This window comes from Urocitellus parryii, chromosome 4 (genome assembly GCF_045843805.1).
Source record: "Urocitellus parryii isolate mUroPar1 chromosome 4, mUroPar1.hap1, whole genome shotgun sequence".
NCBI classification, from domain to species: Eukaryota; Metazoa; Chordata; class Mammalia; order Rodentia; family Sciuridae; genus Urocitellus; species Urocitellus parryii.
This window is the reverse complement of record NC_135534.1, coordinates 37,503,084-37,530,224: the sequence shown is the minus strand read 5'-3', so window position 1 is coordinate 37,530,224 and position 27,141 is coordinate 37,503,084. Positions and strand designations below refer to the sequence as shown.

Sequence of the window (27,141 nt, the reverse complement as noted above, 5' to 3'; positions counted from 1 at the left end):
TATTCAGCCCACCCTTCTTACTATCTAAACTCTTGCTAGGTATTCTGATCAAGTTTCATGTTTTTAAATACCATCTATGTGCTGATGTTGCTCAAATTTTATCTCCAATCCTGGCTTTCTTCTGAGCATCAGACAAATATATTTAACTACCATCTCCACTAGGATATTTAGTTGGTACTGAAAACCTAACAAATCAAGAACTGAATTCTTAAAGACCTCCCTCTTTCTTCATCTCAGCCCATAAATCTGCTCTATAAATCTTTCTATTTCTGTTATAATTATCATTATTTATATAGCTATCAGGCCAAATAACTAGAAGTCATATCTGATTCTTCCTCCTTCTTAATCTTCCAAATAATAGCACCCCTGTTTGCTCCATCTCAAAAATATAACTCAAATACATCTCTATTTCTTATTACTGCTGCCATCTTAATCCAAGTTATCATGATCTCTTTGCTAGATGATAAAAAATGTTCTAAACATTTCCCTCCTCCCATTCTCCCCTCCCCCCAATTAAGTAATTTTCTTCAGAGCAGCCAGTGTAATCTCAGAGAATAAACCAGACCTTATCAATTCACTGTTTAAAATCTTCAGAGGCAATTACAATTAAATCCAGGCACAATGGTGGACAGCTATAATTCCAGCAACAAGGGAGGCTGAGGCAGGAGATCACAAGTTTGAGGCTAGCCTCTGCAATTTAGTGAGACAATGTCTCAAAATAAAAAAAATAAAAAGGGCTGTGGATGTATCTTAGTAGTAAAGCACCTGTAGGTTCAATCCCCAGTACTAAAAAAAGAGAAAGAATAAAATTCAAACTACTGATATCTATTGAACTCAGGATATACACTAAAATGATTAATGACTGAATGAAAAGTCTTGCTAGAATAGTTACAGTTAACAGTTAATCTCAGCTGTGAAATAGAATGTTTATTAGATACAACAACTACATGTGAAACCCTCAGAAATTCAGATATACATGTCTCTCTCTCTCTCTCTCTCTCTCTCTCTCTCTCTCTCTCTCTCTCTCACACACACACACACACACACACACACACACACACACACACACACAGAGTTATATAAAGCCAAAATTGCTTTTATAGAGAAAATGCACTTATATTTTTTAACAGAAAAATATTGCTACCCTGAAAAATTCTACATTTTCTCTATAAAGGCAAATTTACTCAAATACAACGATTATCTGGAAGTTTTACTATTTCAAGAGTTCTAAGAAATATGGTCAAGGGTCACAGGGCCAGAAACATAGCTCAGCATAGCTCAGTGAATGTGAGGCTCTAAGTTCAATCCTTAGTACTGCATAAAAACAAACAAATAAACTAAACCTAAATCTCACCAACATTTTGACTAAACAAACCCTACTGATTGCTAACAAATTGTTCTATGCTTAGAAGTGCATTTTTCTAAAGTTGTGATTATATGAATACACTTTAAAAATTCTGTTGTCCTTGCATTGTCTAACATACTACTTGATCACTAGAAACTTGGCCAGTGACTAATCTGACAAAAATATGGAATATATTCTAAATAGAAATCACTTTAAAATGAATAAATTTTCATTTCTTTCTCACGCCCTAAAAAAGATAACAGGCTTTTCCTAAAAAGCATATTTAATAAAATTTAATACAAATTGTGTGCTATTTTAGTAATCATTTCAACTTTTATCCTTAAAATGTGTTTATTAATAAGATCTGTGATTTCAATCTCAGCAACATAAAACTTAACAATTAACATTTCAATATTAAAAAATAATGTAATGACAATCCTAATTTCAAAGCTAACAAAGAAGTACAATTAATGTGTGAGTGTTTTTACAAAATAAAGCACAATATTACTAAGGTCTCAAGATTATGACACATCAATCTAAGATGCAGAACATAAAACGATGTATTTAGATTTTCCTTTGAAAGTCCCAATTCTTATTTCTGTAACAAAATAAACTTTTACTCAGTTATTTTTAAAATATCTAAATGGGAAAAGTACACTAAAAGCCATCAACAAAGACTGTTTTTGATTATTTTTGGTTTCTAACCCATTTAGAAAAGCATGCAGTTTAGAAATGCATATTTGGACAAATTAATCTTAATGTTATGTTCTTGAACATAAACATCAGCAAACAATATAGAGTATGAAATAATACAGGAGAAATTTTTGGTTTTATGGGTATTACAGTGTGGTTTTAATACAAGCTAAACATAAGCACAATTGTTAGATTTATCATACAAAACAATATGCCAAGATCAATCTTAAAAGAAAAACCAAAACATAAAAAATACTTTTCTCAATTAATACTTCAGACTCCATATAAAATACAAAAATTAGTATGACAATAATCACATCAAGTACTAACTTGCTGATTGAGAGGTAAAAAATCTTTTTGATTTCAAAATTAAATAGCTTCAGGTAAAAACATAGTATTTTCCACATATACTATCTTTCTATTTTGCACAGAGTTCCAAGGCAAAGATTGCTTCTGGCTTTATGAATTACCAGAGATGACCTGTGTGGCTGACTTATAACAGGTCTTTTATTCTTCTTTCCTGATAGATCCTTAGCTTCTTTGGGAGGTGGCATATGAATTGGTTTCCATGGAATTGGATTACAAAAGGCTGGTTCTGGATAGGAAGTTCCACTGTAAAAACCTATAATCATTGAAAAATCAGAACAAAACAAAACAACTAAACTTCTTGAGAACAATTACTTATTTTAAAATTCCTAGAAAATGTTAAACTGTCAAAAAGGCGAATTATCACTGACACACCAAGCTAATCTGAATACTTTTAAAAAACGAACACTTTCAAATACAGTAATGTAGTAAAAGATAATTCTGAGAAGCCAAACAATATTGTTAAAACATATACAAAAAATAATGCTGAAAACCCAAATAATATTGTTAAAATCTATGCAAATAATAATACCTGCAAAGGTTTTACTATGGAATTAATTTCAGAACCATAAAATTGAATAAAACCTTCATTTCGTAACTCTGTCTAGGAAATGACTTATTTGTGAACCAGTTTCCCCTTGTCAGAGACTAAAATTTACAGAAAAATTTATTTTGCTTATACAGCTAAAGTGAATCAAGATTTTCGTTTAGAACCAGGGAATTTTGATTTATTGTTATTCAAATAAGATTTCACAGAATCAGTATAATTTTATTACTAATTAAAGAGCATCTTTTGATGAACACACTGTTTAAAAATTGTGATGCCTGACAATAATAACTATGTAAAGGAAGAACATTCTGTATATTATCTTCAAATCCTTTGGTCATTATAGGCACACAAATTCCTTTATTTCATAATTTATAAAAATGATAGGATAAAGAATAAAGACTTAAGGGAAGTACAGCATGCAGACAAATATGTTGCTTATTAGAATGAAGGGAAGGGATGGGGATAGGAAAAGAAAAGAGTGAAATGAATTCAAAATAATTTTCATATAAATGTATATAAATACACCATCATGTACATCCATAAGAATGGGGTTCTAATTAGAATAAGATATGTCCCATATTTGTGTAGTTATATCAAAATGAATTCTACTGTCATGTATAACTAAAGAGAACCAGTAAAATAAAAAAGATAAACTCATTTAAAAAGCAAAGTAATTTAATAAAATAGTCCATTGTTTTAGCAATTAATTTCTAGTCAATATGTATATTCCCATCTAAAGTCTTAGCTTTACTATCTAATCATTAGGTAAAAATCACTTCTTATTGACCTTTTTTTAAGCAAGAAAGAAAGAGAGGGAGGGAGGGTGGCAGGGAGGAAGGTGGGGGTAGGAGGAGGAGGAGAAGGAGGAGGAAGAAGCCATCCTCAGTAGCTAAAATGGATTAATGGATATAATGGATGACCTCTACGACATATAAGAGAGGCCTAATCCTGACAGCAGGAATGTGTCTTTCAGACCCTGGCAGCCCACTTTGACTGCATAATATGTCAACACATACTTCACCAAGGTGGTCAAAACAAAGTCTGGAATATGTCCCATTGTGTGAACAAAACAGAATGGGAGTATTTTTAATAATAAATCATTTAAACAAGTGAAGGCAGCTGTCATCAAGGTATGAGCTTTCAACATAAAGCACAAAGAAAAACATGCAATGCCATTTATCATCAGACCAAGCCTAAAGGCCAATTGGTTCTGTTTGGTCATGTGCTATCTATATCCCACCCTGTAAAAAGAATGTGCCAAAGACACTGGAAGCTCTGCCTTAGAGAAGGTTAGAAAAAGGGTAGGCAAGATGAACCCTTAAACACATCCTGAGTAAATGATCCTTTTTCATCCAAGAATGTAAGAGCACTACCAGGGATGCTAGCAATTGAACCCAGGACTGTATGCATGCTAAGGACATGTTCTGTGACTGAACTACATCTCCATTCCTGAGAATTTAACTTATTTCCTAATGTTAGAAATCATTGCTTAAAAGTATAAGTTTGCAGTTTTACAACCATTACCTTTATATATTATTTATGGAGAATGAATAAATTCCTACCAACATAGTATAATTTTCTAAAAGACAGTAATTTGAAAGAAAAATAAATTTTATAAGTTTCTATTTCTGTGAAAAAGAAACAAAATGTATAAAATTTGCTTCTGCAAACCATACTTATGTAAGCCACATAACATAAAAACTAACCTGTAAGTTTTCCATTGGCATAACCATAGCTCTTTACAGCTGGACGAGGTTTACTTTTTGCGTTTTCCAACCATTCCTTAAACTTTTTATCTGCTATTTCCTTTTTCTCTTGTAATTCGACTTGCCGTTGTTTTTCTTTTTCCTTAAAATGACAAGACCAAAGCATTTCCAAGGATATTCTATAACTAAACATTCCATTCAAATTCTACTGAGTCTTTTCTCCCAGTTGTTTCCTCTCTCAATGGCTTACTGGCCACAATATTGAATTATATTTCTATAATTTGAGAATAAAATTGAACATGATCAGGGATGTGATATTAATGTGTCTTCCTCTAAACAATAAGATATCAAACCCAAGAAAAAAGAAAGCAATCCGCCTTCTTTTTAAAGTAATATATTATACAGTAATATGACTAGATAAAAGTATATTGAAAAATATTTAAAACAACTAACAACAATTTTGAATATGACTGAAAAAATATATAGGCTTATTGAAATTACTCAATGTAAGGAAACCAAAAATATATATTCATTTTGAAGCTTAAAGACAGCATAATATAAGTAAGGATAGTTTCATATCTTTATGCTATGATACGGTCAATTCTCTAATCATATACTTTTTTCTAAAATATAGTTGGCACCTATGAACACCAAAAACATATATTCTAACTGGCTACTTTAATAAAAATACCTTTTCTTTCTTCTTCTTCTCACATTCTTCAGCAATTTTTTTCTTTAACCATTCTTGATATTTTTCTTTTGCTTTTTCTTGCAAATGTTCTTTCTCTAGTTCTTTTGCTGCTTTCTCCTCCATTTCTTTATTCATTTTTTGTTCTCTTTCTTTCCTTTTCTTAAATAAAAATAGGAATTTTAATTGAAATACCTGTAATTATTCTCACATAAGAAAGGATTGTTATATGCAATAATTTTCTAAACTTCTATTATTCTTAAAATAAGTGGTGTAACAGTGGTTGGCACAATATGGTTTATGAGAATATATTACATACTGCAATTACCTGTTCAATGTCAATAACAGGTATTACTGCTTGGCTGTAAGTTTCATTAGGACACTGACAAAGATCTTGCTCACCAATGTATACCTGCAACTGGGATAGTGCTGAGTAAACAATAGGTGCTCAATAAATATTCTTTAAATAAATTAGTGAATAAATATTACTATCTGTTAGACTTCTGAATCCTAGTATTTTTAATGGATGTTTACCCTCATGTATATAAACATTTCCTAGATAGATAACTTGTCAATACAAATACTTAGATAAGCATTCACCATAAGTGAGTTATAGAGTTCAAATAAATAATGCCTGATGAAGATTTCATATAAGGACATAATTGGGCAAATCTTTAGGTATACTGTTTTATATAGATCAGAGGCTTGCAAACAAGGCTAAATGTCAAATTCGGCCCACAGGCCACCTGTATTTGTAAACAACATTTTATGTAAGTATGGCCAACTCATTTTGCTTATATATTTGCATATGGTTTCTTTTACTCTATAAGAGCAAAGTTGAATAGTTGCCACAGAGACTGCATGGGCAGAAAACCTGAGATATTTAAGATCTGGCCCTTTTCAGAAAAAAAAAATTATTTTTTTACATAGACTATAACTCAATGCTTTTCTTCTCCTTACTCAAATGATAACCTACCAATTGTAGTTAAATTCTAAATAAATAATAGCATGGATAGTTCTCTTTATCAAAGTTTTAGAAATTAATCTGAAAGGTATAAAAGGAATATGGAATACAAATATATATAATGTCAGTTTTCATGGAGCAAAGAAAGATGATCCAAAAAGAGAAATTCCTTCCCTGAAAGTATCTTGTAAAATACTGTAATATAAATTAACACCCAATTTTTACATACAATATATGTCCTGTTCAGTGCTGTGCAGCACAAGCAAGTCTTGAAAATCAGGGCTTGCACCATTCCTCAAGTTGATATATTTCTTTCTTGCTGTGCAACCAATAGTTGTGAAAGGGAATCTTTTCATAACAAAACCTCAATACCACTGGAACAATAACTGATTTTAATTACTCCTCACTGGCAGAAAATCTACAAACTGAAAATGGTCTTGGAATATATCTCTCTTAATCTGTGTGATTTATGACTCTCCTGCCTAACCTCACCAACAAGAAATCATCTAGTACCTATAATGTTTTCAATGACAGAAACTAACCCTTCATTGGTATCTATACCTCACACTATTCTATGTACTTTATTATATATATGGACCATCAGTTAATTCTTACAATCCCAGTATGAGGTAGGTACTATTATCATCCTATTTACAAAGGAGGAAAGGAAGGCACAAGAGGGTAATTTGCCTAAGATCACACAGTAAATAGTAGATCAATATAGATCACAAAGACTTCGAAATGGAAGAATGCTAAAAATAATGTTATGCCAAAAAATTTAAACCAAAGTGAAATGTCAAAACTCCTTAAAACATACTACTTCTCAAAATTAATTCAAGAAGATATAGTAGCTAGATAACCATTTATTATAAAACAATTCAAAATTTAAAAATTTATCACAAAGTACTCTAGCTTCTGATAGCTTCATTGGTAGTTTGCAATATACATTTAAGGAAGAAATAATACCAAATGACTACACAAATTAATTTTATGTTACAAGATAATATCAGAAACAAGGCAAGATAACTGCTCTATAGCCCAAAATGTGAAATAATTAGAAATATATTTAACAAATGATGCATAATACCATCATTAATAACTAAATAAAACTGATGAGAAATAAGACAAATAAATGGAAAGAAAAAACATATTCATAGATTTTAAATTTGATATTACTAAGAGCCATTTTCTCCAAAATGATCTACACATTTAACAAAATCCCAGTAGTGCCAGGCACTATTCAAGCAGGCATAATTAACACACCTGAAAAGCAGATGCTGAATTACATATAGAAAGGTGCAAAGGAACTAAAATAAGTTTGGAAAAGAAAACAAAAGTTGATTTATATTATCTATTTTTAAAAAACCATAAGTTCAAGAATTATAGAGCTGTAGTAACAAGTCAGTACTGCTGACACAGGATATAAATCAATAGAAGAGAATAGAATTCAGAAATAGATCTGTGTGTGTGTGTGTATGTGTGAGTGTGTGTGTGGTCAATTGATTTTAAACAAAGTGCCAAGGTAATTTGATAAGGAAAGGATTATCTATTCAATTAACAGTGGAACAATTGAATATATATATGCAAATAAATGAACCCCAACCTTTAACTCATCCAGACATTAAAATGAACTCAAACATACAGGTAAAGCTGAAGTTAAAAATCTTCTAGAAGAAAACAATGAATAATTTATACTCTTGAACTACACAATGTTTCTTAAATAAAGACATACAAACCATAACCATAAAAGAAAAAACTGAAATATGGAATATCGTGAAAATGTAAAACTTGTGCTCTTTAAGCTGGGCACAGAGGTTCATGCCTATAATCCCAGTGAATAGGGAGGCTGAAGCAGGAGGATCGCAAGTTCAAGGCCAGCCTCAGCAACTTAGGGAGGCCTTACACAATTTAGCAAGATAGTGTCTCAAAAAAAAAAAAAAAAGGATAGGGATGTATCTAAGTGGTAAAGTCTACATGGTTTAAATCCTCAGGGAAGGAAGGAAGGAAAGAAGATCATTCTGCTCTTTAAAATATAGTATTCAGAAAAATTAAATGGACCATGAGTGATAGCACACACCTGTAATCCCAATGACTCAGCAGACTGAGGCGGGAAGATCTCAATTTCAAAGTCAGCCTCAGCAACTTAGCAAGGCCCTCCTAAGCCACTTAGCAAGACCCTGTCTCAAAACAAAAATTAAAAAACTGGCTGGAGATGTGACTCAGTAGTTAAACATCCCTGGAGTTAGTCCCTGGCACCAAAAAAAAAAAAGAAAAAAGAAAAAAAAATTAAATGGGAGGAAATATTTGCAGTGCATTTATCTGACATTGGACTTGTGGTCTGAATATATAAAGAATTCTAGGATTGGAGATTACTCATCGGTAGGTATTAGACTAGCCTGAGTAAGGCCCTGAGTTCAATCCCCAGAATCACATTAAAAAAAGAAAAGAAAAAGTGAAGAGAAATGTACAAAATTCACCCAGTGTCACATGTACCTATATTCCCAGCTACTTGGGAGGCTCAGACAAGAGGATCACCTGACAAGCCCAGGAATTTGAGGCCAACCGGGGTAACACAGTGATATCACTGAGATCCCCATCTCAAAATAAATAAATAAATAAATAAAATAAAAAGAAAGAAAAGAAAGAATAATTCCTACATGTCTTTTGGCAGGGAGAGGAGGCTTGGTGAGGACTGAACCCAGAGCCTGCTAAGCTTGCTCTCTGTCGCTAAGTTTTACTCAACTGTGAATTCTTACAAATTATTATATCTTAATAAGAAGTCATATAACCCCTTCAAAAAATGGGCAACAGACTTAAATCGACACAAAACAAATCCAAAAGAAGCTAACAACAAATGTAGCTCAGTTGTAGAGCGCTTGCCTACCATAGTCAATAAGTATAATAAACTGAATTGTGTCCCTTCAACTCCTATGTTGAAGCCTAACTCCCAAGTGTGAGGAGATAAGACCTTCCAAGAGTAAATCAAACTTAAATGAGGTCCTAATCCAATAAGACTGATGTCCTTATAAAAAGAGGAAAATACACGAAAGATATGTGTGCACAGAGAAAAAGCCAGAAGACAAGCCATCTGCAGGCCAGAGGCCTAAAGAGAATCCAAATCTACAGACACCTTCATCTTGATTTCCAGTCTCTTGGGATGTGAGAAAATTTTCTGTTGTTTAAACCACCCAAGTCTGTGGTATTTGGTTATGTATCCCTGAAAGACTAATACAATGAGCTTATAAAAAGATGAGAAACAGCATTAGATCTCAGGGAAATAAAAATTAAAACAATGGCATATACTCTACACACACTGGAAGAACTAAAATGAAAGACTGACAATATAAGGTTTGCCAAAGATGTAAAATATTTGGAACTTTCATACAATAGTCATGGGAATATAAATTGGTATAAGCACCTTAGAAAATACTTTGGCAATTTCTCATAAACATATTCTTACCACATAGCCCAGCAATTCAGCTCCTAAACATTTACCCAAAACAAATGAAAACAAATGTCCACAAAAGACTTGTATATAAATGGTCATAGAATTTTATTCATAATATCTCCTAATGAAAAACAATCCACTGACCATCAACTAGTGAATGGATAAACAATTTGTGCTATTCCATGGGAGACTACTCATCAATAAAAATGAATTAACAATATATGAAATATCAGGATATATTTAAAAACAAAAGAAGTCCAACACATTCTTTCATTCTGCTTTTAAGAAAGTATAGAAAATACAATCTTATATACAGAATAGAAAGATTACCAGGATATTTGGAGCTGGGGCTGGCTATGGGAAGGGAATAGGGGTTGGATGCGAAGAGAACTTTCTGAAGTGATGAAAACGTTCTTGACTGTGGTGCTTATTAATTATACAGGTATGTACATCTGTCAAACTCATAAACTTAAAATAGGTGTATTTTATTGCACAGCAGGCAGTCAGAATAGTCACTGCTACTGAGAGAGCAGTCAGCCATTAAGTGGCTTCGGATTTTCTAGCACACTGGTTCTATATCACAGAGGAGAATAATTAATCTTCCTTTTCTAAAATGGTGCCCTGAAAGAACCTTTGTTTTTTACAAGTAAAAGAAATGAACAACTGGCTACTTAAAGTTTTTGACTTTCTATTTTAATTCCTCTAATAGGGCCTACTTGGCACATAGAAAAAGTTAAGTAAACATTTGTTGAAAGTATGAATGATACACTGATAACAGTGTTATCAATTATACACCTTGTTGATTTGAATTAAGTCTTTCAATAAAATATCAGTGTGTTTTGAGAATTAAAAACAATTTTATTTTTAAATAACTTTTTAAAACACTGAAAGTAGAGGCCTTTTTCAAAATTTGTATTAATGTGCAAAAAAATTAATCTGGAAAATAAATTGGCATAGCAACACAAATATTAAATGTACTCAATGAGATAAGCCATTTGTTTTAAAAGGATTTCACAATTTACAGTCATATTAGAAGAAAGCAATGTTGCTAATGTATACATAAATTCTTTTGTCTGATTTTTTGATAAAACACAGTGAAAATGACTTAGAGAAAATAGCAGCCCAAGATACAACTAAAATGAAGCTGGAGGCAGCAGAGGACCACACACCATGAAATGTAAACAGAAAGCTAGATGCCAGACAGGAAGAGAAGAACCAGGAGAGCAGTCTTTACAAATACAGGTAAATGTAACTAAGGCTGAATAAGAAATCTGATAGTTTTTAAGAAAAAAAAAAAAAAAAGGAGGGAACAATTATTCTTTAACATGCACAAGAATGCTGCAGAATAGGTAAATTAATTTTTCAGGGTTCATCTCTGAATCATTTTCTACCTTATGGAATCTTGCTTTCAATAATTAGTGATTTATGTCATGGCAAGCCACTTACTCCAAAAGAATTTTTTCCTCAAAAATAATTGGATTAGGTCTACTACCACTAACTAAAACAGTGAATATATATCATATATCCCTCAGCAGTATCTTACATTCTTAGAAAAACAACAATTATGTTTGATTGGCATGGTAAAATTAGCTTAATGAAGTTAGAAGATAAGAGAAGCTTCTAGAGGAGAGAGCACACCATACATGGAGAACTATTTTCATATAAACTTCAAAAAGGTGTCAACCAAAATTTTGTAATGGTCATATAGACTTATTTTGATTGTGACATTTATTCAAAGTACTCTTTTGGGGATGAAGTAAACAAACACAATCCATAGTAATTGATTTCTAAACAAACACAATCCAAGTAAGGATCAAATACTTTTATGGTTATAATACACACACACATACACACAGACACCTCTCTAACCAATTTCCTTCTTCTAATGCCTGGATGATGAAGGTTATGTTATCTTCGACTTACTGAAATTATTTGATACTCATAATAATATCACTTGGCAGCAGATTCAACAATAGGTAAGGACAAAAACTATAATTAAAAATTTAAAACTTTGTCCTATAATTTGAGCATTTATCTAAATTCACAGTTAGATTTTAATAATAAAATCAGTATCATTCTAAACATACAAAATCACAATAAAAAACAAAGTGATAGCAGAGTAATTTTTTTTAAATGGGGGTTGGGGGGCAGTATTAGGGATTCTACTCAAGCCCTCGTGCATGCTAGATAAGCAGCCTATCACAGAGCTACACCCTCCCCTAGACCTCTTTTCATTTCATTTTGAGTCAGGGTCTCAGAAAATTGCCCAGACTGGCCTCAACTTTGTGATTCTCCCATCTCAGCTTCTGAAGTAGTTAGAGTCAACAGGCATGTGCCACTATGCCCAGCTATTTTAAAATTTCTAATGTATCAGGCTGGGGTTGTGGCTCAGTGGTGGAGCACTTGCCTTGTACATGTGAGTCACTGGGTTCGATCCTCAGCACCATATAAAAATAAATAAACAAAATAAAGACCTCTTTAAAAAAAATTTCTAATGTGTGGTCCAACATAAGAATGTATTAAAATTGAAAGTAGGGATATGAAGGATAGCTCAATGGTTGCATGCTAGCCTAACATGCTTAAGGCCATGGGTTCAATTAGCAGCACAAATTAAAAAATAATAATAATAACAACAACAACAATAAGAAAGGAAGAATAGGAATATAGCTCAGTGGTAAAACCCAGCATGAGTGAAACACTAGTTTTGATCCCCAGCACTGCAAAAAAGAAAAAGAAAAAAGAAAATTCATTCACTCATTCAATTAACAAATGCTTACTATATACAAAGAATTATAAACCTTGTAATGGATAAAAAATAATATAAAAAAGAATTATTGTTCTTAAAGATCTTAAAATTACAAAGAAAGCAAAGGGATGTACATACTACAAAACAGCCATTTTTTTTCTTTTTTATAAAACATACACAAAATACAAAGCATCATATGATAAAGTGCTATAAAAGAATATAAATTGAACAAAGATTCACAGGAAAGAATCTCTTAACATGTGAACAGCCAATCTGCATGTAGGAAATAATCTGAGTTAGATGACAAATGGAAAAGTAGAACAGAGGATATGATGAGATTCCATCCTGATAAAATACCATATGTAAAAATTAGAAAATGAAAAATAGTAAGAAGATAAGTATTCTCAAAATTTCTCAAGAATACATACTCTTGAGGCCTGGGCAGTACAGCCGAAAGCTCAAGATTTCTAGGAAATTTATTTATATGTTAAAAATAATGTAAAAAAATTTAGTGCTCTCTTAGTATATGCAAGGCCCTGGGTTTGATCATTAACACTTTGAAAAATAAAATAAAAATAAAACTTACAGTCTACTTCTTTATATACCTATGTTTGCTTTACTATAAAAATATAACATTTTCCTCTCAAAAAATTTCCAGTAAAACTAATACTCCAAGAAGATGGGGAGCGGCTGTGATTATCTTGTGTGTGCTCCCTAAATAATCCCAGTAAAAAGAATCAGCATAGAATAAAGAGAAAACAGATGGTAGACATGGCTGAAATGCTACTTTGGCTCAGGGAATAGAGTGGAGGCTCTTTAACCAGTCAGTCTAGAGTTGTTAAAATCTCAGTCAGAAGACAGTACAGGTGTGGAACATGAAAACAATTTTTTAGACTTAAGGAATGACAGTCAGATCTATTCAGCAAAGATTAATCTGGCAGAGACATACAGGAAGGGTTTATTCATTTAACACATATTCCTGGGTACCTCTAATGTGTGGTAATGGATAAGCTGTTGGAGAACTGAAAAAAAGAAGCAAAATTCCTGATCTTATAAAGAACTTATATCCTAGTACGGAGAAGTAAACAATAAAGTTGAAGGAAGTAATGAGACCATTCAGAAAATAAAAGAGCAGCAGCAATTATATATAGTAAAGGAAGGGATGTTTTGGAGCAACAGAATTCTTATTGTTCTTAAGTGACTGAAGACACAGTAGAAGTAATAGAAATAAAGGAAAAATAGGAAAGAGTCTATGAAGAGAAATGGGGCAAAGGTATTTTTTTTTTAGGTGTACACATTTGGAGTTGCCTGCTGATCTAATGGATAAAAATCCAAGACTCAAAAAATTCAAGTCTAAAGATTCAGACTTGGTGGGGCTGGCATTGTAGCTCAGTGGTAGTGCGCTTGCCTAGCACATGTGAGGTGCTGGGTTCCATCTTCAGCACCACATAAAAATAAATAAATACAATAAAGGTATTGTGTCCATATACAACTAAAAAAAATATTTAAAAAAATATTTAGAATTGCTGAATGCAGGCAGACACTAGTAGAGGTCACAGGGACAGAAAAGAACAAAATCAGAGGGTATCCAGGCTCTGTAGTGCATGCCTTTAATCCCAGTGACTCAAGGGGACTAAGGCAGGAGGATGGCAAGTTAGAGGTAGTCTCAGCAACTTAGTGAGACCCTGTTTCAAAACAAAATAAAAAGGGCAGAGATGTAGTTCAGTGGTAAAGCATGCCTAGGCTCATTCCTTAGTACCAAAAACAAAAGAAGAGTAAAGGGCAAAGGGCAGAAGACAGAGACTTGATAAATATTCATGAGGGTAGGAGTAAAAAACAAAAGCAAAACCCCAAAGAAGAAAGAACCTAAGAGAAATATAAGAAAAACCTAGCTAAGGACTAACTGGAAGAAAGACTTTGAAAAGAGATGTCAGGATATGTGTATGCATTTTTTTCCTTTTTACCTGTTCATTCTTTTTCTGAACCCATTCCTTGTGCTTTTCTTCAGCAATTATCTTTCTTTTTTCACGTTCTTCCATTTTTTTTCTTTTTTCTAGTTGTTGATTTAATTCCTGTGGATTTCATTTAAACAAAAGGCAATGTTTAATGGAAGTACCCAAATCACATATTTTAAAAAAGGCTGAGCTTAACCAAATTAAACAAGAATATAGTTTCCATTATAGAATATATACCACTACTGATAATAACTTACTTAAGTAACTAGTCTACAATGAAAGAAAGCATTGGTAAAAAGTATAAGTCATTTTTTAGAAATGCAAATAATTGCTTGGCAGCAAAACACTAGTTTCTTAGACTAAACTTCAGCTAAATTACCCTCATTGAAATCAACTTTCCCACACATAAATTTTGGCACTACTGTAAGCTATTGGCAGTAGCTCAAGAGAATTGCAACTTTTTTTTTACAGTTATAAAAAGCTTCAAGATTCTTGCTGAAGATAAAGAATAGGAATTAAGTAATCCCTAAATTAAAATTTTAATTCAGAGTTACACCAAAGAAGAAACGTAAAGAAGGTATTCAGTTTTCCATAGAGAAAAAAAGAATCAGAGTTTTCTTCACAGATTTTATAGCTGCTGGGATATAAAACAAAACCACATTCATACCCCAGATTATTTAACTGCCTTGCTGTCACCAGAATCTACACGTCTGGGCATTTCCTCAGGAGAAAGAATGTGGAAGGTATGGCCAAATAAAACTACAAGTTGAATGCCACCACTCTGTCACTCATCAGCCAAATTATGGCATTAGTTGAGAAAGCTGTTCAAACTAGACTTCTCTAGGACTCTACAATCATAATTACTGGTTAGTTTTCTTCCTTCCTTAGATACTAATAATCAGATACATTTATGAATCTTCCTTTGGTCCCCCTTTGTCCTTCCCATCTTTCCTTTCTCCCCAAACACTTACCTCAATGGGCAATTTTCCAACTCTCAGGTTAATTCCAGGATCTTAAATGAAAATAAAACTTTACACCAAGAACATATTTTTTTGCACTTTAGAATAACTATTCAAAAGATACTTGTTTACTTCTGATCTTAAAATTCCACTGCAAAGAAAATAGTTGTCCTATCTCGCTTAGAAAATCTTCAAACTTTGAAACACCATATCCCACAAAACAAATATCCACCTTAATAGGATTCTTCACTACCTCATAGCTATTATTCCTTCATTACTCACTCAATACACTTTAATTGAATGCCTTCTATTGATCTAACAAGAACTGTGCGTGTGTACACACACACACACACACACACACACACACACACACACACACAGAAAGATGAAATCCTAGAAGTCTCTCATCTAATCTTTCTCTGTATACCAAAGAATAAAGTGCTACACTGTGAGTTATTGGGTATAAAAACAGGAGTTTGGAGAAAAGAACGAAAAGGGAAGACAAAGAGAAATGGTTTGAACCAGGATAGTCAGAAATGAGCAGTTTCTTAATATAGTGAGAGAAGATGACTTTAAAAGAAGTGAAAGATGTGGGTGGGGATGATAATTAATTTAAAGTGTGGTACTAATTTCCTCTTTAGATAGAAAGAGGTTTTTTGAAGACAGAGTAAATTGAACACTATGATGAAGAATACAAGTCAAAAGGGATGATTTAGAGCTCTTATTAAGACTGAAGGCTGAGTTTGAAATGATCAGTACTATTCTGAAGGAGATTGACTAGAAGGTTACTACAATATACTCTATAAGGGGAAGACAGTCTGGACTTGTGCCAGAAAACAAGTAAAAGGAGAAACACACAGAGTGTGTGTGGGTGTGCAGATACACATGTGTGTATGTATGTGTATATACATGTGTATAAATATACATATAGTAAAAGGCTAGATATAAATCTGACAACTATACATTTGAAATTTTCCAAACTAGTTCTAAATTTTCTTTTAAAGAAAAGTTTAAATGTATGATTAAGCATAATTGATTATATTTATATACTTTTTAAGAGTCTTCCGGTAACTCAAAAGGAGGAAAATTACATTGCATTACTATTTTATGAATGCCAAATTTTAGTTAATGTTGATATAGGGGATAATAAAGAAAAGATCCAAAAGTACCTAGAAAATGCTACCACTGACCTGAATAGTACTGTATTCTTAGAATGTCTAAGTATTTGCCTACCCAGAATACACATCACATTCTCAGACACCACCCTCTCTTCCAAGGCTAGCTCCTCTTAGAATTTCCCATGCTGAATGGCTCCATCTGTTCACCACCGAGGCAGACCTCCTCTAGGATACAGCAGGAGTCTTCTTTCCAAAAGCCCCTTCGTGGTCTTCTGGTACACCACTGAATTTCAACAGGATTATAGCTATTTTCCCATACAGCAAACATTTGGTTATGGAAAACCAAACTCCAAAGAGGATCCTAAACATGCATCATTATTTCAATACATTTGCCATTTTCAAATAATATTTTACTATTGAAGGTAACAAAAACAAAAAACAAACTGACAATTTTGAGTTTCACCAACTCTATATCCTACCCTATTCCTTCCTTAAGGGCTGATAAATTAAATAGCTGAAGATTAAATGGTGAGGTTAAAAAAAAAAAAAAACAGGAAAAAAAGTACCTGGAGTAGTCACAAAATAAATAATTTTTATAATTTTGAACAGATTATATTAAGTCAAATGTTAAAAATTAGAATTAGCCAAAGACCACAGAGAACTTAAAAGAATTAAAGAATTATTTTAAATAATAAAAATGTAAATATTTTAATAACCTACAAAACCAATGTGCTAGCTTGCATAATGTCAATGTTAATTTTCAGTGTTTACCATGTTTATCATTTCAACAATATTACAAATGTATAACATTTTTAATAGGGTAACTGTAAAGGGTTAAAACAATTTTTTAATTCAATCTCACAGAGATGTCTAAAACAAATTTAAATGTCTGTTACTGAAATCAAATTTATGAATGAAATGAGCTTTTTAATGATTCAACTATCCTTTAAGTTTTCCTTTAAGTGGGGCACAGTGCACTCGCCAGTAATCCCAGCAGCTCAAGAGGCTGAGGCAGGAGGATTACTAGTTCAAAGCAATCAGCAACTTAGTGAGGCCCCCAGTAATTTAGTGAGACATGTTTCTAAATAAACTACAAAAAAGGATTGGAGATATGACTCAGTGGTTAAGTGCCACTGCGTGGTACTAAAAAAAAAAAAAAAAAAAATCCTTTAAATGTTAAAGGAAGAAAATAAGAAAGCAAGAATAAGTTCAAAAGCAAATACTAACTCTGATCTATTTATTTCTAAAATATTTCTTGATATCGTGGAAAAAGCACATAAATTGGAAATCTAAAGAACTTAATACCAGTTTCAGCTCTGCCACTAACCGAAACCTTGGCAAAGTTACTTCTCTGGCCTTCATGCTTCTTAGCTTTAATAGGTATCTGAAATGAACCATTCCTTATGGTCAAAAATCTGTGCTTTTAATGACATGGTTTGTAAGCAAATTAGGGAATAGAGTAAATAAGGACAGAAAAATAAGGGAAAGCATGACTTAGGAAATAAAGAGAAAGGCATGAAAATCCAAATAGATTTTGGCTGAAGTTTATATGATAAGCCATCTTCTAATTCTGCATTGTTTTCTACCAATATCATCAGTCCCCCAACACGAAATGTCTCTTGTATATCCTGCAAAGCAAACTGATCCTACTTCCAATGGAAGTACCTCCAATTTACACTTTCTGGATGACAGAAGTTAAACATTTTTTCTGCAGAAAGCTATGATAGTTTTCAGCAGTATTCTTTAAAATAAAAAAAATAACGTTTTCACTCAAAAGAAATAAAATATAAAGACCATAACAGCTCAAAATAAGCTAACAAAACATTGAGTAGATGACCCATATGTTATGATTGATAGGTACAATTCCTTGGCATGACTGATAGGCAAGATTCATTCAAAAATATCTTAAATTTCTTCAAAGTTAAGTAATGAAGTAGTCATAAGAAATGTCAAATTACTCAAAACATGAAAAGGCTTTAATCCATACAAATAATTATATCCTTCTATATGCTTAATGGTTGTGGTAAGGGCTTTATATTTATTATTTTAATCTGTTCTTGAAACAAATCTTCAGAGTAGTTATTATATACTTTCATATTGTAATAACTAACTCATATTGAGTTCTTTCTATATAGTAGGCCATATCCTGATATTCATTTAGACCTCATAATAACACTAAGAGGTAAATATTATTCTCCCCCTTTCACTGATAAAGTGACTCTCCTTACAAGTGACTTCTATAGTAGCTAGAAAAAAAATGCAAATGAACTCTGCTTTACCACTAACTTACTCTACCAGTGTTTTCCAAATTGTGAGTCTAAAATCAATTTAACAGATTATAATTGACTTTCATAAAAAAGAATACCATGTTTTGAATAAATTAAGATACTTTTTCAAATGTATATGTATATTTACATCTATGCACAGGTTTATATTTATGTACAACATGAAAAAAATAGATTTCTCACTGTGAACAAATATTTTTCAAAAACACTACACAAGGACTGATGAACAGTGGTAGAACCCTTGCCTAGCATGTGCAGGGCTCTGGGTTTGATCCCTAGCATTCCAAGAAAAAAAGAAGCAGGAAAAATAAAAGCCACACTAAACATTGGAACTAGTAATGTTAAAAGAATTAGTAATGTTAAAATCTAAAGTTGAGGTAAAGGGAAGAGTCTGGGATCTCAAAAATAAACATTAATTCTGAAAACAAATTAAAAAAAAAAAAAAACCTTTTCCAAAGGCTATGACTAGCAATGATAGAAATGCCAATACCAATAAAAAACAAAATCGGCTATCTTTATACTTTGTTTCATTTAATCCTCACAAAAATCCTATGACAGGTACTATTTTTCCCACCTTGTCCAGATGGGGAAACTGAAGTATAAAAGTCTAAATAACTTGGCTAAGATACCCAGCAAGTAAAAAGACTAGAACCAGAGCTTTTATTAAGCCTGGCTGAAACCAAACCACAAAGTCTTTTTCAAGCCCTGTGCTTGCTAAGAGGAAATAAGTACTACTCTCACAGTGTATATTTCAAGGAATAAATTTGTATTCTAGAATACAAAGTATCATGTAGAAGGGAAATGCCAGAATATACTAATTTATACAATCATTTGAATCATTCCAAGTCTCCTGAATAGATGATTGCCTACCTGGTAGAAATCCATCACAAAAATAACAACTAGTTTCAAAAGCAATATGAAAAATTTCAAGGAAGATCATAAAGGGCAAAGAAAGTACAAAGCTTTAGTCCCCATGATTTTTTATAATATCATGGTTACTAACAGACTAGAATAAACTAAAACATCCAACCATAGTGTACCAGTTTACTATATTTTAATATACATTAATACATTTTAAATATACTTTGATAATAAGCAATCTTTTTCTTTTCTTTCTTTCTTTCTTTCTTTCTTTTTTTTTTCTTTTTTTTTTTTGTGGTGCTGGGGATTGAACCCAGAGCATTATGCATGTGAGGCAAGCACTCTACCAAATGAGCTATATCCCCAGCCAATAATAAGCAATCATTTTAAAGTGATGTTGAAAAATATTTAATGAGGGCTGGGGTATAGCTCAGTGGTAGCGTGTTTTCCTAGCAAGCACAAAGCCTTGGGTTAGATCCCCAATGCTACTCCAAAAAATAAAAAATAAAATTACATGGAAATATATTAATAATATAACAGGCAAAAAAAAGATTGAAAAAGATTGAAATTATTTCATTAAAAACAAGAAGTATCTTTCACCATTTCTGTGATGAAAAGAAATCAGAGAGTGAGTCTGGATAGGGAGCTTAGGAGATGGCAAGTTATACAAATCTATTTACTTGCTAGGGCACATGCTCTTTGGTAGGTAGAATAGATTCCTGTCTTTATTTCAATTTTTCTCTTCTTTCTTAAAACTTTTCCTGAGTATATAGTTGAATTTACCTAAGTTAAGTGCAAAATTCTATTGTATGTCTCTCTAGATATACATTTGTACATGTAATCAGCCCTCTGTATCCATGGGTTCTGCAACCATGGATTTAATCAAGCATAGATTGAAAATATGCCAAAAAAAAAAAATACTGTGCCTATACTGAGCAGGGACACATTGTTTTCTTGTCATTATGCTGTGAGAAATACAGTATAATAACTACTTAGGTAGTGTTCACATTGTATTAGGTGATATAAGTAATCTAGAAAAGATTAAAAGTAGATGGGGAGATATATACGTTAAATGCCTTTATATAAAAAGACTTGAGCATTGAGTATTTTGGAATCCAATAAAGTCCTGGAACTAAACCTCTTGGATACTTAGGATGACTGTTTTTATTTTTTAAAAATTTACATAGAAGAAAGTCTAGAAGGCTATATTCCATAATATTAACAAAGATTATTATTAGGTGGTGAAATTAAAAGAGCTTTTCATTTTCTTAATTATATTTAGCTATATTTTCTGAATGTTCTTCTAATGAACATATTGCTTCTATAATTAGATTTATTAAAATTGATATAGTAAACAAATACAAACAAACGCATACATATTGTTTTCAGGAACAATAAGATTAACATTTTAATTTACAACAGCAACTCTACTTTGTGAGCTCAGAATCAAATAGAAAAAATACTGTCTAGTTGTACCTCTAGAGCTTTCTGTTGCAGCCGGTCACGTTCTTCTTTTTCTTTGCCAACAAACCACACCTCCCATGGTGTCAGGCTGCTTTCTCCTAAGTGCACCTGTTTCTGTTCTTCTTGGTTATCTTCTGATTCAACTTTACTGCTATGAAAGAAAGGATACTGTAGAACTTCTACACGAAATACTTCTCTTAGTAGTCAAAAATCATTTAACTATACAATGAAAACAAAATCTAACATCATATTTTCAATACTATTATTTTAAAAACATGAATCAATTATATAAAGCAAAAATATGAAAAATCAGGAAAAGGAAATCTAATTTTGAATGACTTTACTCATTTAGTTAAGCCACTCCCTTCAAAAAGCAAATTATTTACTATCCCCCCTCCCCTCCCCTCCCCTCCCCTCCCCTTTTCTCTCTCTACCCCTTCTACTGTAAATCATTTCTTGAGTTCATAACTCACTTGAATCAAACTGTGAAATATGATGTATTAAGAACTATGTAATGTTTTGAACGACCAACAATAAAAAAAAAAGAAATGAAAAAAAAAAAAAGCAAATTATTTAAAAACCCAATGGAATAACTTGAGCCCAACCTACGTGCCTCAAGGTCACTTGAGGAAATTATTTATTTCTAAAATTTTACTTTTTTATTCCTAAAAATTCTATCTATACAAGTAATCACTAATTACTACTAGTACACATAATCTTTTGTAGGTGTGTGTGTGGTACCAGGGGTTGAACCCAGGACCTTGGACATGCCCCTGAACTATATCTCCAGCCCCACTACCACATACACACATATACACATAACTTTAATCAGATCCTGGGGCAGACTTTTCCCTTTCCCTCCCTTATATAGCATAGAAAAAAAAAAGTAATGTGTACATATATACTGAGAGAATGATGAAAAGCAAATAATTTAATAATTAGGAATTCTGGGTAAAGGATAAACAGAAGTTTTTTATATTCTTTTTTCTTTAGATTTGAAATTATTTTGAAGTAGAAAGCTATAGAAAAAATATACCCTTCTCTTTTTCAGTGCTGGGAATCGAAGCCAGAGCCTCATGCATGTTAAGTATACTCTATGCCAACTGAGCTACACCCACAACTGCTGTGGCCTTTTCTCCTTCAACATTTAATATTTTGTTTGACGACCTTTTGCCAATTCTTAGAGTATATATCTCCAATCTGGTTATTTCTTATTGTCCTCATCTCCACTTTGTACCTTCTGTCAGCCTGACTCTTCCGGGTATACAGAAAATTAACTATATGAGTAAATAAAGAACAGAAGGACTTGGCTGGATACATAAGCCTCAAAAAACTTATGGAAAACTTAACAATCAGCACTCGTGGATAGGAAGATTGTTCAGTACCCAACAAAGCTCCAGGGGCAAGTTTATTATATAGAATCAGGTGTGTGTATCTTCAACATTGTTCCTTCTAACAAACAGTTGCCTCACAACTGCTTTGTACCACTTTTTCTACCTCATAGATTCAGTTTCCCTAATTTTTTTGGGGGGGGGTATGTTATTTAATCATCCATTCATGTCTTTACAGAACTTGTATTCTAAGTGGAAAAGAGACATTGTTAATATAGTATTTCTTAGGCACATCTTTCCTTTTCAGTCTTGCATTATGATCTCATCTATTCTCAGCTTCAACTATCACTATATGCTGGTGATATCTGGATCAGCTATTCTGGGCCAGATGTCTATCTTAAGTTCCAGACTTATTTCCAACCATTTGATAGACAGCTCCATGATATTGAACTCAGTCAGTTGAAAAAAAAAAATGTAAGCATTTTCCAGCATCCACCCCCCTCTTTCTTCCCCACTAAGAAAAAGTTTACTCCTTTTATAATCCTAAGTGAATGTTACCACCATCCACCCAGTTACCTAATCCAGAAATCCAGATCTGACTCCACCCGCTCCCCCCTCCATGTCTGACTCCCCCTACCCTCATGCCCATATAATCACTAGTCATGTCAATTCTACATCCTTCAATTTTCTCAAGTGATTCTCTTCTCCAACCTTTCAATCACTCCAAACATAAACAGTCTCTAGCCTTCCCTTTTAAATCATTCTCTAAACCTGTTGCCAGATTTGCCCCTCCAATGCATCCTTTTATCATGTAACTTCTCATCTCAAAGTTCTTCAGGGGCCCATTTGCGCACAGGATGAAATCCAAACTCCTGACATCCATAAATTGACTCCTGTCTTTCTTTTCATAAATGGGTGATCCAGACTCTACATTTCAGTCATGTTGAACTTCTGTGGGTTGGTAAATGCATTATGGTGTTGTGCTCTGCAGCTTTTGCTTAAAACTGAAATGCCTTCCTCTACCTCCACATATGGCCAGATTAAGAGCTTACTTTTGTGAGTAAAACAGCCTGGGGATAAAATCTGTATCTGCTTCTTCCTAGCTTGTGCACATATTTAAATTTCTTTTAAAAAGAGATCTCATCTGTAAAATGGAGATGACAGTAGTAGCTGCATGAAGAAGCTAAAGCACTTAGTATAGTTCTGGGTCCTCAGTAAGTACATGGTATGCCATTTATTATAATTATTACTATAACTGCTATTCTTCCTTCAAGATTTTATTCTGATACTATGTTGTCTGGGAAACTTTCTAAAAAATTCTGGATTAACTGCCTTGGGTTTCTTGTCACTGGTCTCCCTCTGCCACAGGCCATGAGTTCCTTAAAGAAAAGAACATGAATAAATAAATAAATAAGAACATGGCTGGTTGTGATAGCTTAGACCTGTAATCCCAGCAATGTAGGAGGCTGAGACAGGAGGATTATAAGTTTGAGGCCAGCCTGGAAAAATTAAAAGGTTTAGGACTGTAGATTAGTAGGCTATAGATTAAAGCACCTTGGATTCAATCCCCAGTACTGGAAAAAAAAAAAAAAGGAAAGAAGAAAACCAAATATGTCTTGACTGAGGGTCTAGATTATGAAACACTGTCGAAAGAAGAAATTAGTCAAATCAGTTTTTTTTAGATAACACTTAATACTTCCTGCCTTAACATTTTTAGCAAACATGTTCAAAATGTATAGCATATAAACTACTAGCATATAAACTACAGGTATACCCATAATAAAGAAAGGCTTCATAATTAGCTATTTATGACAGGAAACTTATTAAGGCACAACTTTCCTAACTGTAGTTATATGAAAGTCAGAAAAGAACTAAATAGATAAGCAGTAGGCCCAAAGCATATTATAAAAGACTCCAGAAAAATACTTTTCATTATCTTTTCTTGAGGTCATCTTTGATCATCTTCTCAATCCCAGCCAATACACTTGAAGGTCAATCCATCTTTTAAGCACAAGTCTATTTGTACTGAAAATTATCTTGAGGGATTGGGGTGTGGCTGAGTGGCATAATGCTTGCCTGGCATGTATGAGGCCCAGCATACACACAAATCTGAGCACATAGAGAGATATGTGCAGCCAATGCCTGAGTCTATCTCAAAGAAGCCTTACTCTACTGGTATGCCACAATCAGATGTAGCTGGTAAGGCACAGAGAGAGACATAAAATCCCAGAGCTCTTGGTTTCTCTTTACAGAGGATGCTGATAGCCCAAAACAATGGCTGGGCTATGACTCAAGCTCCCTTCCCTCATCTCATCCCATACAAGCTATCCAGAACAACAACTAAAGGAACACAGTAATCTTCTAAAGGAAAACAAGTGCTAGTTTTTCTGAACCATTTGAGAATAATCATGGTATCTAACTATTCTCCAGGAAGGAGAAACAGGAATTCATTCAACACACATTTACTGAGTGCCTAATAAGAATCTGACACTTGTCATACACAAGACCTAACAAATTCTCTTTCTAGACCCACATCCTCAGTATTCTTTTGACTCATGGGGAATGAAATGTGCTTAGGCAGCCTTAGCCCTATTAGCTCATTCAGGCTTTGGGTGAGACATAGATAGGTCTGGCTCCTCCCTTGGCAGGTTCCGTTTGATTAGCATTTTGGCTTGTGGAAGCTCATGCAGGGTCTCAGTAGTTGAGCTGCAGTTTTTCATGGCATTTATTCCTCAGGCTGATAAACTATGTCCACATTGTTTAGTCCTGTTAATTATGCTCAGAAGGTATTTCACAGATCTTTAAAATTCATTTTAAAAATATCTAATACCAACTAAGTCCTAAAGAGTCCCTACAAAGCATATATGAAAATGGTCTCCTAAAACCCTAACTCTTACCACTGAGTCTATGGGGTTAATACGAGATGGCCTCTTTCTTGTTTTTTCAAGCAGCCTGGACAGCCTGCGTGGTTACTCTTCCTGGTTTCCATTCCCACCAACATACCTCTCATCTTTAAAAGAATAACTTTTGTAACCATGTATGGGTCATTTCATATGGTTCCACATTCCATTCATTCATTCCTTATATAGAGAGGGGCCATCTTGTCACTTACACATAAAGTATGTGTTCTCTGGTCTGCATTTTTTAGGTCTCCTGTATTGTTCCTTATATAGTTTGATGATCAGAAACTTGTAAATTGGCTTCTGAAGATGATGTTTACCCCCAAACAGACCTACAATATTACATATTCCTGCAGTGATAGGCCTTTTGCTTCTATTTCTATACACCCCAAAATAGTCATGTTGTATAAGAGGGAACCCTGATCAGTTTACCTCACTACTAGGCCCAGGTCTGCTAATAAGTTGGTGTATGCCTTTGAGTCAGTCTTTTTATTTGTGTTCTGTGATACAGTTTTATCACCTGTAAAATGAGTGGACCCAGATGGGCTTTAATTTAATAAAATCTCGTATATTTTATTTATGGTCCCCAGTACCTAAACTAATATGTGACAAAACATAGATGTTTGCTGACTGAATCACTGTAGAAATAAACATTATGATGGTTTTTAATAATCCCTTTGCTTCAAATATTCTTTGATACAACAATAACTATTCCACTGAAAGTTCGTCCTCAGATCAGACACAACCCTGCCTCTGCATGCTGTCGTGGACTAATCTCTGTGCTTCAGCTCTTTACACTATTACAACCTACTACATAAAACACATTTTGGAACTAAGATCATGGACAAGAGTTCTTCAGTTCACCATCTGGATTTCTGAGGATTCGTAAAACTCCTGAAATAGAAGCAGTTTTGTGTGTTCGAGACTGTATACGGGGCATTTTTAAGGAAACTGAGATAGCAGCAATTAAAGGGCTAAGAATCAGAAAACACGTCATCTTTAAGAAATGGCCCAGGACTCTCTGCAGAAAGGGCTGCACTTAAGAATGCAGGCGCCTGCTCAGCCTCTAAAGTGGAAGACAGGAGATTGTTTTGGTTTGCTGAAGGTACTTGGAAGCGTCCAAGGAACCTTGGGACCGGTTGTATCGGTCGGGCAGCCTCAGGTTTACCTGGCGCGCCCCGGCAACTCCGTTCCTCTCAGGCTCAACACCTCGGCCTCTACGTCATGGGTATCTTCGTCCACATCTTCCTCATCCTCTCCGTCACCATGTTCATCGTCAAACGAGAAGCTCTGGTGGCCAAGGGGAGACAACAGTGACATGGTGGAATTGCTGCAGCTCTGAGGCGGCGGAGACGAACAGATAGACGTCGCCACCGTCCCCAGCCTCTGCCCCCGGGGACCCGTCATGAGGACGGAGAAGGAGGCCACGGAGGGCTGAGACTCGGAACTGCAGTCCGCGGAGAACAGGATGCCGGGAGGGGAAGAAGCAACACTCCACCGCCCCACAGCCCGCATCTGGCCCGCCAAGTTCAAACCGGCGGAGCTGCAGCGAGGACGTGCTCTCCCAGCAGGCCCCGCGCGCGCAGGGCCCGGCCAATCCGGGCCGGCCCCGATGCCGCGTTGCCATGGCGACGCGAGGAGGACGCGAGGGCTTTGTCCGGGCCTGTAGAGCGTGGCTTCCTCTCCGTCTGCCCTTCTTCCTGTGTCTGGAAGGTGCCTGTTGCTTGTGAACTTGTTCAACTCTGCGTCTCTTCCAGCTCAC

The 27,141-nt window shown here is 33.9% G+C and overlaps 1 protein-coding gene across 2 annotated transcripts; it reads right to left on the bottom strand.

Annotated features, from left to right (window-relative positions):
* Positions 1-1,757: 1,757 nt before the first annotated feature.
* Ccdc34 (coiled-coil domain containing 34) lies at positions 1,758-26,907 on the bottom strand. Of its 2 annotated transcripts, none has more exons than XM_026412271.2 (6): positions 26,548-26,907; positions 21,161-21,299; positions 14,471-14,578; positions 5,352-5,510; positions 4,661-4,802; positions 1,758-2,660 (listed from the first exon to the last, which is right to left on the bottom strand). In XM_026412271.2, the coding sequence occupies exons 1-6, from the start codon at positions 26,892-26,894 to the stop codon at positions 2,449-2,451; spliced, it is 1,107 nt and encodes a 368-aa protein (XP_026268056.2). In that variant the 5' UTR covers positions 26,895-26,907; the 3' UTR covers positions 1,758-2,448. The 2 variants fall into 2 exon arrangements, with proteins under 2 accessions (XP_026268056.2, XP_077653625.1); XM_077797499.1 differs by having other exon boundaries at positions 21,161-21,296.
* Positions 26,908-27,141: the final 234 nt, after the last annotated feature.